Source organism: Heliconius melpomene, chromosome 1 (genome assembly GCF_056956725.1).
Source record: "Heliconius melpomene rosina isolate 202511_hmr_F chromosome 1, ASM5695672v1, whole genome shotgun sequence".
Taxonomy (NCBI): domain Eukaryota; kingdom Metazoa; phylum Arthropoda; class Insecta; order Lepidoptera; family Nymphalidae; genus Heliconius; species Heliconius melpomene.
In genome coordinates, this window is record NC_140389.1 from 2,188,664 (window position 1) to 2,206,107 (window position 17,444).

The following is a 17,444-nucleotide window of genomic DNA, read 5'->3' on the forward strand; positions in this document are numbered from 1 at the left end:
TAGTTGGGTAATTTATTCCATACGATACCTATTAAAAAGTACTTGATAAGTACAAGTATTAAATACAAAATAATATAATAATAATATCGAGTACAAAGTTACAAACATATCGATATCGAAAGGCAATGTACTCGATACCACAAAAAGCGATACTTTTTTCGTGTCTCTATTTAGATATACTATATACTCTGGGTATATGTGTTCTGTGACCCTGTGTTTCACTTTCAAACGCTTAAATTTTAACCCGTAAAATCACTAAATGTAGTAAATGTGTTATTGTACGTTTACAAGTTAGTTGGAAATCAATCAATAAATATGATTTGAGATTGATTATTAATTCTACTAATATCAATATATCTAGTTCTATTTACTGCAATTCAAAAGTTGATTTAAATAGTATCTTTTGTGTACTAATCACAGCAGTTAATATTGTTTATTAACAACAATATTCACCATGGCTGTTGTTGTTATTGCCGGGGTGCCCAAAAACGTAATTATATTTCAAATATAAGTTGAATATTTATATATTTAAAATAAATGCTAATATTTTTAATTCTAGCAAAAGCTGTTGAAATTTATATCCTTTTTGCAAGGCCTTGTCGAAGATGTAACTATAAATACAAACTTAATAAGAACGAAATATACTAATGACTTTGCGAAGAAAATCTTTATTAATGTGAAAGTTGGTGATGCACGTCGTATGCGCAGGGCAATAGATGGTTTTGTTTATAAATATGCAGGCAGAGAATATCCATTGCAATGCTGGGAAGAAGTTAATGAAGTTCCTGAAATAATGACAAGACATACAGATAGTAATGAGGATGGTCTAGAATATTCCCAGCCATCAGGACACCTTACTGATGAACTGAACTTGTTAAATGTAATATTGAATTATTATTACCAGTTTTTGATGTTTTTTTTTTCATCCACTTTAGTTGAGTTAGTATGGAACCACCAGTTTATAAGTGCAAGTAATGTTAGGTAAAATAAATTGTAAGTTTTAAAGTTAGACCTTTTTAAAAAGTTACAAAGCTTGTAACCTAACATAACCTACACTTAAAAATTATTAAATCTATAGGTGTGGTGGCATTAATACGTAAAATCTAGCTGTGGTGTAGTTAATACATAATTGTAGAATTTTTCGAAAATTATTATTAAGTTTAAAAAAAATGCTGTTTTCGCTGCATGTTGGATGTTAGGATAGACTCTTGAGTGTTGTTGTGATCAAACACAACTACACTGTTAATAATCTGTTTTTGTCTTTCTGCACCAAAATGGCCTTAATATGAGATGTTAAATAATTTTCAGCAAAAAATTGAACTGGTTAGAAAAGAAAGACTTCTGATTGAAGAGGAGAGTAGACTTCTATTGGAGAAAAAGAAATTACAAATATTAAAGGTAAGTAAATGTTTATAGATAATAAAGCCAATCTGCATTTCAGCACCGTAACCAAAAACATATAATAAATGCTAATATTTTTAATTCTAGAAAAACCTGTTGAAATATATATAATTTATTTGAATTAGTTAAGGCAATTGATGTATCGCTGCCAATAACAGAGTTAACGGTGCCTTAGCTGCATTGCATGCAGTACACAATGCAGCGTTCTTATCAATGCTGTTATACGGCGGGGAAATGTGGGTATTACAGAAAAAGAATGATTGCTTCGAGATACAATTTCTTTGTATGATATGTGGAGTTACTTTATTTTTGCGGATTCGCAACAAAGGGATATACAGAAAAGGGGGTCTATCGAGTATGTCATGGTTTGAATGAAGAACATGCTCAGGTGGTTTGTACATGTAGAGAGAAATTGTGATGAAAGAATTGCAGAAAGTATTTATGAAACAAGAGTGAGCGACAAGCGACAGTGAGTAAGACAGGCTGAGGGACACCTCGGTTGACCTACGAGAACACAGTATCGAAGATAGGCTATGTGTGAAAACTGAAAAGTTTGATGAAACTGGACTTTGCGGACGAGATATGCAGAAAATAGGAATGAAGCGTTCCTTTGAGAGTGTGCGAAAGTTTCGTCCTGTCTCGCTATCCTACTATCCCACTAGGGATAAAGCGTGAAGTTAATAAAAAGATGTAACGATTGCATGTGCATTATCCACGCAAATATTTATACACTGCAATGTTACAAAATAAAATGCCCTTTTATTATTACACCATACAAATTAGTGTAAAAAAATAAAAATCTTACAGTCAATTTTACACTAGTAAAATATTTATGAGGTTATTAAATTAAATAGTCTTCCTTTTTTTGAAAAACTATTATAGTTATTTTATTAATATTTTTTTGACGGGTTTACGTCTTATAAATCGATGGCAAATCAGCATGGCTCATGGTCACGTTTCACTTGAGCTGAGGGAGCTGAAGGCTGAGGCAAGTGGGAGCGCGGAACTAACGATAGAGTGGCACGATCGGCCTAAGTTTTCGGCTTGTGACGAATCTATCCATTCACTGTTAATATGTATAATTACTAGCGGACGCGCGCAGCTTCGCTTGCGTATTTAGGGGTGAATTCTAATAAACCAAGAAACATGTGTTTAATGAAATATTTTTAGGAGTCTAAAAGAGTCGGTGGTTTAAGAGTCGGTGGCGATTTAAAGATTTTTCCTCCCACAAACTTGCAACCCCTTATTTGCACCCTTAGGGGGTGAATTCTGGAAAACCATGAAACACATATTCAATTAAATATTTTTAAAAGTCTAAATTTCAAATTTTATAATAATCGGTGGCGTTTTAAACATGTTTCCATACAAACTTTCAACCCCTTATTGGCACCCTTAGGGGGAGAATTCAAGAAAACCATGAAACACCTATTCAATTAAATACTTTTAAGAGTCTGAATTTCAAATTTTATAAAAATCGGTGCAGATTTAGATTTTTTTCCATACAAACTTTCAACCCCTATTTCTGCCCTTTAGGGTTAAAATTTTTCAAAATCCCTTCTTAGTGGATGTCCAGATAACGAAAGTAAACATCTGTCCAAATTTCACGTTTCTACTATTAGCAGTAACGGCTGTGCGTGCGTCTTACCTCAGTCAGTGAGGACAAGTCCTTTTATATATATAGATAGATTAGTAAAAAGATATTTTAATTAACTAGTAAATGTAAATTTATCGAAAAGATTGTAATTCAATTAACTCCTTTATTGTATTATACAAAATTATTTATATGATGATTCAAAAGTTTCCTTATAACGTTATCAAATAAAATTATCGTTCCTAAACAAACTTTACAGACAACCACTTTTACAAATTAGTTAGGTATATTAACCAAGAATGCTTTAAAGTGAAATTATTTATACAAATTTATAGAAAATGCATTAACTAACTATTGGTTTATATGTAACTTTTATTTTATTCCCGACTACTAAGGAAGGATTATGTTTTTATATTGTCGATTGCTCTCTATATATTTTTTTTATATTTCCTTCCTTCGGATTAGTTTTTGTTTTTATAATAAGGTATGTAGGTGTTGTAAATTTTCATCTAGTTTTAGATTATATTATCTACGTCTTTTTAAAAATATTATTTAGTATCAGAAATTACTCCCGAACTAAAATTTACTTCACAGTAAATTTATGTAAAATAAAATAAAAAGTTAGAAAGAGATATTTTTACTTCACAGAATATCGGGGTAAACGATGTAGAGAATCTTAAAAAGTTCCAAGAGATCAAAGATCGTAATAACCCAGCCGAGATCGCCGAGCTCACCGCTGAGGTGATAGATAAGCCTGTCCTGCAAAGGAAACTGAGCTGCAAAAAGCTGCCTCACTTCTACGGGCCTTGCAAGGCTATATTTGCCGAAATGAGGAACATTATAAACAAATATATAAAGCCTAGTAACAGGGCCATATTGCTCCCGCTGTTAAGATCCACAATCAAAAAGCGGTTGGTTGTCGTCCTTCAAGGCAAAAAGGCCATGGAAGGTCCAGATGTTGTCCGGGAGTATAGGGAACTATATCCAAAGGGCACTGACGATGAATTGCTCCAAGCATTGATTGTCACAATCAGTCAAAGTTGTTGGCCGAAGCCCGTTGAAGGTCAGCAAAGTGATGCAGGTTCAGGTAAATTTTGATATTTTTATCCTGTGAATTTATCAGATTGGTATAAATTACCTAATAACTTTATAATTTGTATAGTTATTATGGCAGTTTGTCTGATAAATTTATAATGTGGCTGATTGGGAATGAAACGTCTAGAGTTGGAATGGCCAACTTTATTGTAAACATTAAAGAAAAATATGTCTCAAGTCTTCTTATGTGTCACCTTTAATAATTCTTTGTCTTCTGTTTTTATAGTATTTTCATTAGTTGTATGGTTTAGAAAATGAATGTCAGTGATTTTATTATTTAAAACAAAATAAATATAGTTGTTATGCTCAATCTATCACTAAATTGAACTTATCGATTTAGAAAATACGGAACAAGAGGCAAAAGAAGAAAATTTTATTGACTTAACATCTGAAGAGATAAATAAAAGTGCACTTAGTACCGACGATCAAAATGTGAAGGAAATTACGATAACCGACCCGGAAGACGCTGATCTGGTCGATATGGATAACGATTTTGATGATTGGATCGAAGAGGAAGATTCTAATCAGGTAAACGTTTTTTTTCATATTTTTTATCCATTCTTAGCCATCTTTTTTCTGGATACGCCCATATCTACTGGTGATGTAACAAATGCTCCCATATCAGCATTCACACCCGTAAAATTTTTGCAAATGTTCTACGAAAAAAAGCTGTTTCAATATATCATTAAATAAAATATTTTTAATTTAAAAGTTAACCTCGCAATTAATTCAAACTTTTAAGCATTTATTTCGTTATCTCATAGGGTATTATTTATTCTACATTAGATGTTATGTACTGTAGAATGTTCACAACGTTACATTCGTACTATAATAAGGCCTGCATTTATATTACTACACATGTAGTAGACTTGAATAGTGTGGTGCAATTGCTGCTAACCGTTCCGTTGCCGTTAATTTTAATCGTTCTATAACATTGCAGACATTGTCTGTTGAGTGGCATAACTTTCACTGAAAAGTTCTCATTGACGGTCTAGTTTACAACTCCGCCTTAATGGCGTCTAAACAAAAACAAACTAGAAGCTAAAAAAATAAAAATAAATAATACTAACATAAAATAAGTAATGTTACCTTACAGAATATTGCTCCTGATAATGTATTAGATGAAAATAATGGAATAAATACAGAAAATAAAGAATGTAATGAAAAAGAAAGCCATGAGACGATCGAACTAGATGACGTCCAAATGGAGGAAATACTCAAGGATGATGATTCAAAAGAGACAGAAAATGGTGGGGAAGAACTTAAAATAGCAGTATTAAATAATAAATAAATAGGTTGTATTGTAATTGTAAGTTATAATATAACAGAGTGTATTGCTCCTTGAATAGGGTATAGACTTACTTAAATTATATTTTATGTATACATTTTAATGGATTTCATTGGAGGATTCGTGTATTCAGGAATACTATGATAAAAATACAAAATACAAAAATCAACACAAAAACTCACTTTATAAACTGAGCATATAAAAGTAGTTCTAAATTTATACATGTGTTTATTATAATTTATTTTGATTAATGTTATTGTTATTTTATTATATTATTGTAATGGTATATTTGAGTAACATACATATTCTGGTAGAAAATAACTATTTGTTACGCCACAGTAGAGATTTGCAGTCAACTGTGTTCAATATTTTGTAGCGGAAGCGCCTTTACGAGCGCGACTATGCCGAGCATATTTATTTATGATTTAGCCCAATATTTATTGAAATTCCATCATATATACCGTTTCATATATTCTGTCATAGATTATCCGGATATTCGATTTATCCAAATGGTGAAACACCATCAGTCTGGTTGAATATTTCTATTATATTCAATAAAAAAATACATTTTTTAACAACTGTTAAATGAAATAAATAAATATTTCATAAGCTATTATGATATAGGTAATAAAAAATAAAATAAAATAATGTATTTTTCTTTATTAAACCTCTACCTTAAAATTACTATAAAAAGAAATGTTTAATATTATAGTTAAACATAACAGCTTTTAAAGGGAAACAATCTTTAATTTAATATACAATAATCTACTTAAAAAGCTGCAGCGTTGAGTTGAGAGTTAGTTACTAATGCAAAAATGTAACTGTTTTTATATGCAATTGTTAAAAATTAGTTTGAGTTTAAAAATATATAGAACTAAACAATTATAACTAAACTTATGCTATAGTTAGTTTTAGTTAATAACAAATCAACGTCATTAGAAGTCTTCCAAATCATCTTCAGTTACGTCTACACTTTCTATCGTACCTTCGTCAACAATATTTGTAGTTTGGTCCAGACCATCATCATTTTCTGCAGTCTCATTAACTACTTCATTAGCATCCTTATTTGAAGCTTCATTGCCATTGTCATTATTTTCATCATCTAGAGTTTCAGTTATTTTTTTATCATTATCATCTATAACTACTACATCATGTTCCTTCTCTAGTAAAACGACATCTGAATCATCTAGGCGCGGCTTCTCATTCCAATTTGCGAATTCATCACATGTAAAATCATCGTTTGTAAACTCATCGTCTATATCACAATTCCTGTCAAGTATATTTTCATATAAATTTTCGTTATTATCTTTATCTTTATCAGTTTCTTGATTAACATTGCCATCTTCATCAATATTTGGCGCAATTTCATCATTTTCTAGATCTTCCATATCCATGTGACTTTCCTCTAGTAACTCTTCAACTTCGTCTAGAGGAATAATATTTTCAGGAGGAATATTTGACTTGCCCCTTTTTAATTTAGCAGGATTTCCACTATTTTTAGGTCCTATTAGATGCAGTGGTCGGAATTGCAGTGTACAGGCATCTGAAATAAATTTGGATAATTTAGATGAAATAGTTAAAAGTTAAATATTGATTATCCATATACAAAAAAATAAAATATTGTTAATAATTACATAAAATATATAAAAAATGTCATGTGCATTATTTCTTGTTTAAATTCTTTTTGAAAGTAATATTTTATATGCTAAAATTTAACCAAATAAAAATTGGACAATCTTCTATTCTAACTAGCCAAATTTCATACACGTTTTGTTATTTTTCAATTTGTTGAGAAGTTAAAAAAAAATCACAATTAGAATGAAAAAATAAGTACAATATGAAATTTAAAATTTGTCTCTACCAGAGCGAGCAAAAGAAAATATGAAATGTGTCATACCCCAGTGCTAAAACATACCCACAATCGTCGCGTTTACAGTCACGCGCTAGTGCCCGTGCGTCACATCGGCCTTATATTATAAACATTTCACTTTTGCGCCTAACTGTAAACGCAACAGTTATGGATTCGATGCTCATTCGGGGATACGAATTAAAGTCGATACGAAATATATCTACAATTGTACAAGAAGTGAGAAAGAGAGTGTTTCAACACTAGATCCCTTAATACCCCGCTTAATGTGAGATAGAGCGAGATATGAACAAAAATCAACACTCACCGGAAACCTTAAATTTACCCATCTTTAATATTTCATCATATGATTCATAACTCGCACACGTAACGAGGTAGAAACCTTGATACTTCTTTTCTCTTTTCCTTAGACTTGCCACGTCGTAATTTTTAAGAAACTCATCTATGACGTCACGTTTTGGTAGTTTCGGATGGGCAAATATTCTTATTACTAGATTATTGGGTATATTTAGTAGACGTTTTGTCACATGCAGTTGAACGATCTGGAAGGAAATAGTAAATTATTAATGTTCAAGTTGTATAAAATAGTTTTTCATTTTCACGCTCTGGTATTGAGGTAAAGCGAGGCGTTGAGTTCCGCCACTTGCACACGCAACGCCTCCAGAATTCAACGGAAAAAGGGGGACGGAAGTGCCTCTATGGGAACGGAGCCTTAACTTTAGAGTATCAGGTTCCTTCTGCCTACCCTGCTATGTGTAGGTTACAGCGTGATAAGAAAAAAAAATTAAAAAGAAATAACTATTGTTGGCTATAAGCCTAGAGCCGGATCTGAGGATCCAAGTGTTACGGCACTTTGTCATCCACTTTCCGCTTTGCCTTATCATCAGAGCTTAATGGCGCAACGACACGTCTAACTCGATGGTTACGGGTTCAATCCCCACTCAAGGGAAGGAATTATTTTCTGGCTCTGATAAAGAAATACGAAGCGCATCGTTAAGTTCCGCCATTTAATACGTAATTGTAGTTACCTTCTTGAATTCAGGGAGTGTTTGGTTTTTCATTTTATCATGGAAATTATATTGTTCTTTATCATCATCTGTGGGTTCTTCACATGCGGATTTATACTAAAAATATATAAAAATGTATAGGATTATTAACATTTTTAATGTATTTTTCCAGTGGCGTAGCTGAGGGGCGTGCGAGCGGTGCGGTCGCACCGGGCATCAAAAGGAAAAGGGGCATCAAAGTCGACGATTAGTTTGTTTTTTAGACCTTACACCATTTTTAAAGGGCATCAAGTCCTCTAAGCCGCACCGGGCATCAACAGGAAAGCGGCATCAAAGTCGACGATCACTTTGTTTTTTTTTTAGAATTCATCATCAGGAAAGGGGCATCAAGTCCCCTGACCGCACCGGGCAGCAAATACCCTAGCTACGCCACTGTATTTTTCCAAACTAAGGAAAGAAAACGTAAGAAAATAGTTATAAAAATTCTTTTGAAAAAAAACTGTTTCTAAGAGACGCGGTAATTTTTGCTAAGATTATGGTTGTCGTAGTTTTAACGTTTTTATAATTAGTGTTAAATATTTATATATAATATTTGTACATATTTCAAGATTCAAATATTTTTGTTATCATGTTTCATACATAAATATAATCGCTAATTACATAAATTCTTATTATTTTATTAATCATACTCTATTAAGCACGATTAACGTATATAATATTATTTTATACAATTTTTCAATCAACACCCACCTCTTTACACAAAAGTACCATTTCATCATCAAGTGCTTTCTTCAATGTCGGTTCTAAAGTATATATTTCTTCATGTAACTCTAATATCTGTAGTTTCTTTTGATCTATTAATGTAAAAAATACTATTAAAAAAAAAACAAACAAAAGACACGACAGGTGTTAAGATAAGACTATTAAGATACTGTATAACAATCCTATTACATGGACAATGTTTTAAGGACTAAGTAGGATTACAAAACCAGGTCAAAATTAATAAGGTTTAATATACTATTCAATGATAAATTAAAAAAATATATAACAAAGCCAATCGACGTTTAAACGCTACCCAAAAATGAACCTATTTTACTACCAATAGAATTCGAAACGCCTACTAAAATGGATGGTCACCAAATTACGTTTCCTAAAATATTGATAATTAAATCCAATATTTCTTATTATTAACTGCCATAAAAATATACGAATGACTTTAAAATTCACTTCATACTAAATATTATATATTGTGACTAAAAATATGCTACCAATATTTTATTTGTGATAAAATGAATGAATAAATATCGCTTACCTTTGTACACTTGTTTATCTGAAAAATTAAAACAAACAAATTAGTAAATCAGTCCATTCAATTGTACTTTAATGATTATACCTACTATAAAATTTAATTTTATTAACATAATTATTTCAGCTCTCCGTTGTAGTCCGCACATGGCAGGATAGACGGAGGGAACCTAGGAGCTTAATGTAAAGCCACTCTTGGGGCATTGTGTGTTGAACGGCGGAACTCTACGCCGCGCTCTTTACCAGATCCAAGAAAATGAACACAACCGTCGAGTTTACCAACCCACGACAGTCTTTTTTTTATTTTATTAGTACCATTTAAAATACATAAAAAAGTTAAACAGTGTCCTGCAAAACTCTTTGTGAGTTTGACTGCAGGATCTCCAGTCTCTTGACTTTACTAATTTAAATTAAAATTAAATTAATATTAGATATATTAACACGTTCACTGATAATTTAACGTATATATATATATATATATATATATATATATATATATATATATATATATAAACGTTTATTTTTAATAAATTTTATTTAATAACGTATTATAAATGTAACTTAAAATCTATAAAATCAACAGAATAATTCAATATTATTTTATTTACAACTAACTGATTCATTATTTTTTGTGTCATTTGTTGAAACATTCCAAGCAAAGAGCCGGCTGACGAAATTAGCGCGCCGCCAGATGAACATAGATTTGAACATAGATGAAGGAAGGAAGATGAACATAGATTTACGCGCCGGCGGGAACGTGTTAATATATTTATTTTTTATTATTTACATGTGCTAATAAAAAAATATTTATCTAAATATTGTATTATATTAATATAATTTCAATTAAATGTGAAATATGATTTGTCAAATTAGAAATTAAAAAGTTGGTCAAATGGATGGTCAAATAGTACACAAAGCGTTTTTTGATTTCGTTGACCTAGTCCTCTAAGGGACACCTTGCTACCTCCAAGCGGTCTCGAGATAAATGGTCTTCATCGACGGGCGGAACATAAAGACCGAAAATTGAAAGATGCTATAAGGGTTTCGTTTTTTCTTTTTGGGTACGGAACTCTAAAAATATACCAACGTGTAAATACAATATTAATTACTCACCGCCTTGAGGGAAGCTCGGCAATCTCTTTGTAGTATCTGACGGCTTACTTATATTCAGACGAGGGTTTTGTAAATGATGTCCTTCTTCGTCATTTTTGCCTAAGAGGGAATGAATATAGTAATTATTTTTATATGATTATTTCATTTAGGAAATATAAATATTTTCTATTTAAAATGTATGTATGTGATTGTTGTATGTATTTAAAATGTATAACAATTTGTACGTAGCGGGATTGGCACCCGCGGTTCTTGGAAACTGTCCAAGCGCTCTGACCACTAAGCCATAAGTAGCTGAAGATACGTCGAATTTCTTATACGCACATTTTCAACTTTTTTATGTTATTAGCAATTGTGGTAGTAATCATATATTTATATACAATTAAATATAAAAAATACATAAAACAATGCTAAAATGTATAAATTCTTTACATGCTTTTAAAGACAAGCTTGCAAGCTTGCTTGTTAAGTCAAGACACCTAAAGTAAAACTCTATTTAGAAACTTATTATATAAACTAAGAATATTGATCGGCGCCGCATTTTTGCACTAGTCACGTACCAGTATTAGCATAGCTCTTATATGCAGCCTCTATGTTAAAGTTAGCATTTCGTTTTGCAGCCCTCAATGTGAATTTTCCTCCCACATGATTCGGCATTAACTTGTTGACATTAGATGGACCTGGTTGAATGTCTGGTGTCAAATTTTCCTCGCCCTCCTTATCGTCTGAAAATTCAGATTATATATTAACATTAATGTACTATTAAATATTATTTTTACAATCCGTAAAACAACCGGAATATTCCACCATAACAATATAGTTTACGAATCGATGTTTTTATTCATCGTATTTTCTATATATATTATTAATTAAAGGATTATTTTTGAAGGTAACCATGTCATATCGACATAGAAACAGTGCCGCGGGTAGGCCATTTTTCTGCGTGGCGCGTGGAAGGAATTTCGGTCCCAATCAGTGCTTTGGCGTTAAGTATCTCCATCTCGCTCTGTTGATGATCCCCAGTTTCTTCAAGGCCAACATGGCCTTGCTTTCCAGATGATCGCGATACTGGCACTCACTCGAAACATTAAGGCCCAATATGTTGTTACTGAGCGCGACTATAAGGGGAGTATTTTGAAAGACTGGCGATACGACAAATAAGGAAGGAGGATTTTTAGTTACCTCTCGCACTTAAGACATGTCATACAACATATTTCGTTTTAATTAATACGTTAACCGCTAAAGAATCGTTAATTCTGTACATTATTATTCGTAATAAAAATATTACTAAAATATTGCAACTACCTGAAAAATTAAACATCATATATTTTTTATAATTATCGAGGTAGAAGAGATTCTTTCAATTATATGAATCCAAAATTAATCCCAATATTCAAAAACAAAATATTCGCAAAATACCTTTTGGAATAAAATCGCGAATATTAGAGAATCAGTGTAAACTTTTGTTTTACACACTTCATTAGACATTCCCTGTAGTTTTTTAAATCTCATAAAGTAGACATTTAAGTAGCGTTAAGCAGCGTTTTAATTATTCTATTTATAATAATTTTAAACAAAATGGATGTTGACGGTGCTCTTCTGTATTTGAGGAGTGTTCATATTATTACTATTATACCCAGGAACATGACTCTGCAGAATCTCGAGAAATGTAATAACTTATTCGTTATTCCAGTCAATAGCCTCCGACCTTTAATACGCCGCCACTTGAGTTATCGCCAAATATCAAACGTCATTGTTAGTGCCGTTGTCAAATTATCGCGTTAAGACGTGGCTACATCGACGTCACACGTCTAACAGCACGATAATTAATGGCATTTCCCGCTATTGTGGCCCCAGCATTACGAACGCGAACGAACATAGATTTACCATAAATGACAGCTGCTATATAAAGGCTTACAAGTAAGTATACTTTATAAGTCTAAGAGATTTATTGAACATTTCCACTACCAGTTGATTCTTGCAAGTTAATGTTAATTTCCTTGCATGCCCGAGGCACTGCATTGGCGCGGCAGCTCCATCAGCACCCTGAACGCATTGTTATACTGGACCCGTAGACCGCTGTATGCCCGGCGCGTGTAGTCAACCCAAAGACTGCAAGTGTAAAATGACTGACAGTATGCTTTAAAGAGCGTTATTTTAACTGGATTCGTACACCTTGCAAATCTCGGGGCCAACATTTTGCACCAGACGTACAGCGACCTGCGCGCCCTCTCAATCTCAGAATCATCCTTTAGATTTTCAGTGACCCAATGGCCCAGGTACTTAAATTTATTTACGAAAGAATCCAGCATTTCGACACATTTTCAAAGATAAAATATTATTTGTTCAAGAATCATGGTGTATCACAAAAAGTGCTAATTGAGCTAATATTGTGAAACATCGATTCACGGTGAATCGATTTATATATATAAGTAAATGTACAGTAATAAATGGACTAAAGAAGTTACCTGACTTCAGAGATTCCTTCGAGTCGCGTTCAATCTTGTCCATTACAGCCTTAAAGAAGCCCGGATCGTCGTCTTCGCTGAACTTTCCGCGGTAAGCCTGTATTATATCTCGTAAAGTATTCGTAATACAGTCCCCTAGAACCACGTCAATGCGTGATGCTATACACTTTTTCAAATTCACCAAACATTCAGGGTTATCCGGGATAACACCCCCGTTGGCTTTCGATATTATCTGTTTCGATAATATTTTAGCCGCGTTTGTAATCAATTTGGCTTGCTTTAAGAGTTTGACAGATAGCGATTTCTCCGGTTCTTGTAGTGGATGAGCGCCGAATTTAGGTTGAGCCTTCGAGAAAAGCTTAGCTACAGGGATAGATTTATTAAATTGTTTATTGACATGGGGACGTTCGATTCCAGTCGCTCGCATCTTTTTGAAAGGTGGCTCGCAAGGATCTGGATCGTACATACATGCTATTTTGCTTAATTGGAAAACCGATTTCTGAGTTTTGAAAATATTAGCATTAGACTGCACAAAAGTAGAATTATTAGGATTGCTGCTGAACACAGCAGAATTATTTTGTTGGAATAGTTCATAATTTGGAAGTTCTGGTTGTTGGTAGTTTATATTTTGGTTAACACGTTGATCAACGTCGCAAGGTGGTTGACGATAATCAAAATCATGATTGTTATTATCGTTCTCACTGCGGTTACTGTACGCAACAGGGTATTGTTGGAAATGGTCAGAACGTAAAAGATTCGGTGTAAAATCTTGTTTTTGATTGTTTATATTTTGGTTAATACGATGATCAACGTCGCAGGGTGGTTGACGATAATCAAAATCACGATGATTATTATCGTTTTCATTGCGTTCGGATCTCTGAGGTCTTTCCGGTATTTGCGGTCTCTCGGATCTTTGAGGTCTCTCAGGTCTTCGTGACCTCTCGAGTCTTTGGGGTCTCTCAGGTCTCTGAGCCCTCTCATCCTGACGGTTGTCAAGTTTATCATTTCGGCCTCGCATATCACGTCCATCGCGTCGTGAGCGCGGCGGTAAACGGTCCGCTCTAGATAATCGATTTCGACTTTGTGAGTCGTTTTCTCGTCGGAAGTCACGTTCTCGGGAACGTTCTCTTGGAGACCGACGTCTGAGAACACGATCTCTAGGAGAGTGCTCTCTGCGAGGGCGATCCCTAGCAGGGTCTCCAGAAGGACGGTCTCTCGGAGAGCGATCTCTAAGAGAGCGATCTCTTGGAGAACGTTGCCTTATATTTCGCTCATTCCGAGTCGATTTATTATTCTGAACATCAAAACTTTGTGGCGAATTCCATATATTTATGACAGATGCACTTTGAGAGGAACCCTCATTTCTATGGCGCCAATTACTCTCCTGTTTTCTCGGTGAATCATGTCTCACATCAATTTGTTTGTGCATGGTTTCTTGGATTTTTTGATTAAAGCCCAGGATTGGATATGAAATGGCTTGAGCTCTCCATTGATTTTGGTTTTGAATTTGTTTGTTTGGTATGAATCTTGAGTCTTGTTGATAAAATGGTGCTTGTGCAGACATATTAACTAATGGAGCTGCCGTATTGTTGCCTACATTATTCCTCTGTGAATGGAAAGAATTATTGTACTTTATTTTTAATGCAAAAATATATTCTAGTGATGCACATATTGGTGTGTCATACCTAGATTCTTGAACATGGTTTTTCATACCATTGGTACTACTATGTCCACATACAATCATTTGTTTATTAATTTTGGGTCTAGTGCATATATTTAGCTCACGCTAAATACTCACAATGATAATCGCAAATTATTATAATTTGCAGTAGCAGTAGTATATGCTCTGTCCAACATATAGCAGGATAGGATAGGCAGTGGGAGCCAAGTGTTAATATACTCTTGTATTTCTACTATTCCCTAAATACTTCCCTATTTTGGAGACATTGCATGTAGAGTAGTAGAGCTCAATACTGCATATTGTCTTGTAAACTCTTGTTGTTAACAGAATGAGTTTATAAAATTTATTTATTCCCCTGAGTGGGGATTGAACCCAAATAGGCACATTTATAGTCCAACTCTATGCTACCACGTCACAAGTAATAATGTATTATTATCATATGATAAATAAAAACACAAATGCTTTTTTATTTTTCTCATATCATTCTTCTATAATACATATGTAAATGTAAAACAATGAACAGAAATAAAATATTCCATAAGTGTTCATCATAATTGTGTCATTTTTTAATAAATCTTATTAATATATATTTTTTTATATTTTACAGAAGTACTTTAATGTACTATTTTACCATTTTATTCTTTTCAAGAATAATAAGAGATATTATTCTCACCATAAGATTAGACTTAAGATCAGAATAATGTATATTGAACTTCCACTAACTGTGTATTACATATAGTAGAAGCTCTTTATTCACCCTTCCTTCATTCGCGGATTTTAAAATTGCGACTGAAGTCCCATATTTGCGGTCTAATATTTCTTTATTCATGGATCGAATAGGCACATACATATTATGTAAGTATATATACTTTTGTCAACGCGTCAGCAAGTGGACTAATAAAGAGATAAATAAAATAGAATCAAGTGACATTCAGCTTGAATTGTAAGATGAAGATTTGACTGAAACTGACTTAGAGGATTTGTTAAATTCACAACCCATTGAAGAAGAGGCTTCAACAAGCACTGAAAACGTAACATTTAATCTGAAAAATCTTAGTAAAGTCTTAAAAATGGCAAATGAGCTTTGTGATTTCTTTATGAATATTGCCATCAATGGAACGAAGTCTTATTTTTAAGAGGCAAATTGCTAATGTCACTGCTAATTATAAGGCGGAATTGAAGGAGCTTTCAAAAAATGCAAAGCAAGAAAAAATTACAAAATTTTTTAAACCATTGCCTAAACCTGTAGATAATATGTAACTTATCAAAATTAATGGTCAAACTTGGTTGCTACTTTTAAGGTTGCTACTTTTATTTCGTCGCCTAGGAATGTATACCCTATAACCCCATATAAAGTCAAGGTTTCTGTATTCCATATTCACGGTTTCTGTATTCGCAGCATATTTATGGGATATATATCCTGCAAATAAAGAGCTTCTACTGAAAATATTTATTTGAGTGGACTAAATATATATTTCCATACAATGGAATCATATAGTGATAAATGCTTCATAATCATCAACTATATCATATTATAAAGTAGATATTATTACAATTTTTCATATAAGTCATGTTATTTTATTAATAAATGAAAAAATATGTAATTTCATGCCTATTGGTGAACTAAAAGTAACACATGATTTTTTTATTTTATCAAGTAATAAAAAAAATAATTACCTCAGCAGAATTGGGTGGTACAGGGGTCATATAAAATGGCATATTACTATATGCGATTGGAAATTGTACAGGCATTTGCATGGGTGGTATTGATACTGGTGGTACTTGCATTGATCTTCCCATAGCTAATGAATGTTGAGGGGGGTGAGAAACAGATTCATTCGAAATCTGTGGTGGACTTGGGCCATGTGAATATTCATTCTGCTAAAAAACATTTACAATTTTATTACAGACAATTCATTTGGGAAATTTGTTAAGATCTTTTTGATTAAAATGATTTAAAACTTGATTAAAGAATATTTTTACTTTTTTTTGTCTAACATCTTCAACATAGAGTTGATGCCCATCTATATGCAACCCGTTGATGTTCTTGACAAAGAGAGCAGCATCGTTATTATCAGCTAAACCTATAGTTACTTGTTTAGTAGCCTGGCCTTCATTCTGCAATTTAATTAAATTATCTACGATCACATCCGATATGTTGCACTTATCCCAGATTAATTGTTTTATCCGAGTTATGTTTGCCTGAAATAACAATATGAAATTAGGCATTATACTATAATCTAAATAAAACTACATGAATAACAGTTTGACATAACATGTAACGCCGACTTACACTAAGCGGAAGATTTTGGATAATGAAAAGCATATTTCAAACTAAAACAGTAACAACTTCTGTTAGTCAAGTTATGAATTGATAATTGCAATAAGTTCTTTACAAATTTTTTGAAGTTTACGATTTTCACGTTTTTAAAATTTTACAATGCCATTATATTAAAAATTAAATTGCTTTTCAATTCGTCTAAGCCACAGAGCACAAATGCAGAATTGCAGATGACGGAATCACAGAATACATATAACATAACATATACCCAAAGGGAAGTGCAAGGGGTGTTCCACAGAATACATATACCCAAAGGCTAGACACACAATATCATTGTCATTGTCATTGTC

At 32.8% G+C, this 17,444-nt stretch overlaps 2 protein-coding genes across 4 annotated transcripts; one reads left to right on the forward strand and one right to left on the reverse strand.

Moving 5' to 3' along the window:
* Positions 1-181: 181 nt before the first annotated feature.
* LOC146540921 (uncharacterized) lies at positions 182-6,020 on the forward strand. Of its 2 annotated transcripts, none has more exons than XM_085191369.1 (6): positions 182-290; positions 560-880; positions 1,309-1,398; positions 3,641-4,079; positions 4,428-4,615; positions 5,184-6,020. In XM_085191369.1, exons 2-6 carry the CDS (start codon positions 701-703, stop codon positions 5,376-5,378), a joined length of 1,092 nt encoding a protein of 363 aa, XP_085047495.1. In that variant the 5' UTR covers positions 182-290; positions 560-700; the 3' UTR covers positions 5,379-6,020. The 2 variants fall into 2 exon arrangements, with proteins under 2 accessions (XP_085047495.1, XP_085046724.1); XM_085190598.1 differs by having other exon boundaries at positions 187-490.
* LOC146540922 (uncharacterized) lies at positions 6,016-17,328 on the reverse strand. 2 transcript variants are annotated; one of them, XM_085189477.1, is made up of 11 exons: positions 17,107-17,328; positions 16,797-17,015; positions 16,491-16,691; positions 13,133-14,738; positions 11,225-11,389; positions 10,668-10,766; positions 9,562-9,579; positions 9,000-9,103; positions 8,271-8,366; positions 7,550-7,784; positions 6,016-6,918 (listed from the first exon to the last, which is right to left on the reverse strand). In XM_085189477.1, exons 1-11 carry the CDS (start codon positions 17,137-17,139, stop codon positions 6,311-6,313), a joined length of 3,384 nt encoding a protein of 1,127 aa, XP_085045603.1. In that variant the 5' UTR covers positions 17,140-17,328; the 3' UTR covers positions 6,016-6,310. The 2 variants fall into 2 exon arrangements, with proteins under 2 accessions (XP_085045603.1, XP_085044830.1); XM_085188704.1 differs by having other exon boundaries at positions 16,491-16,694.
* Between the last annotated feature and the right edge of the window lie 116 nt (positions 17,329-17,444).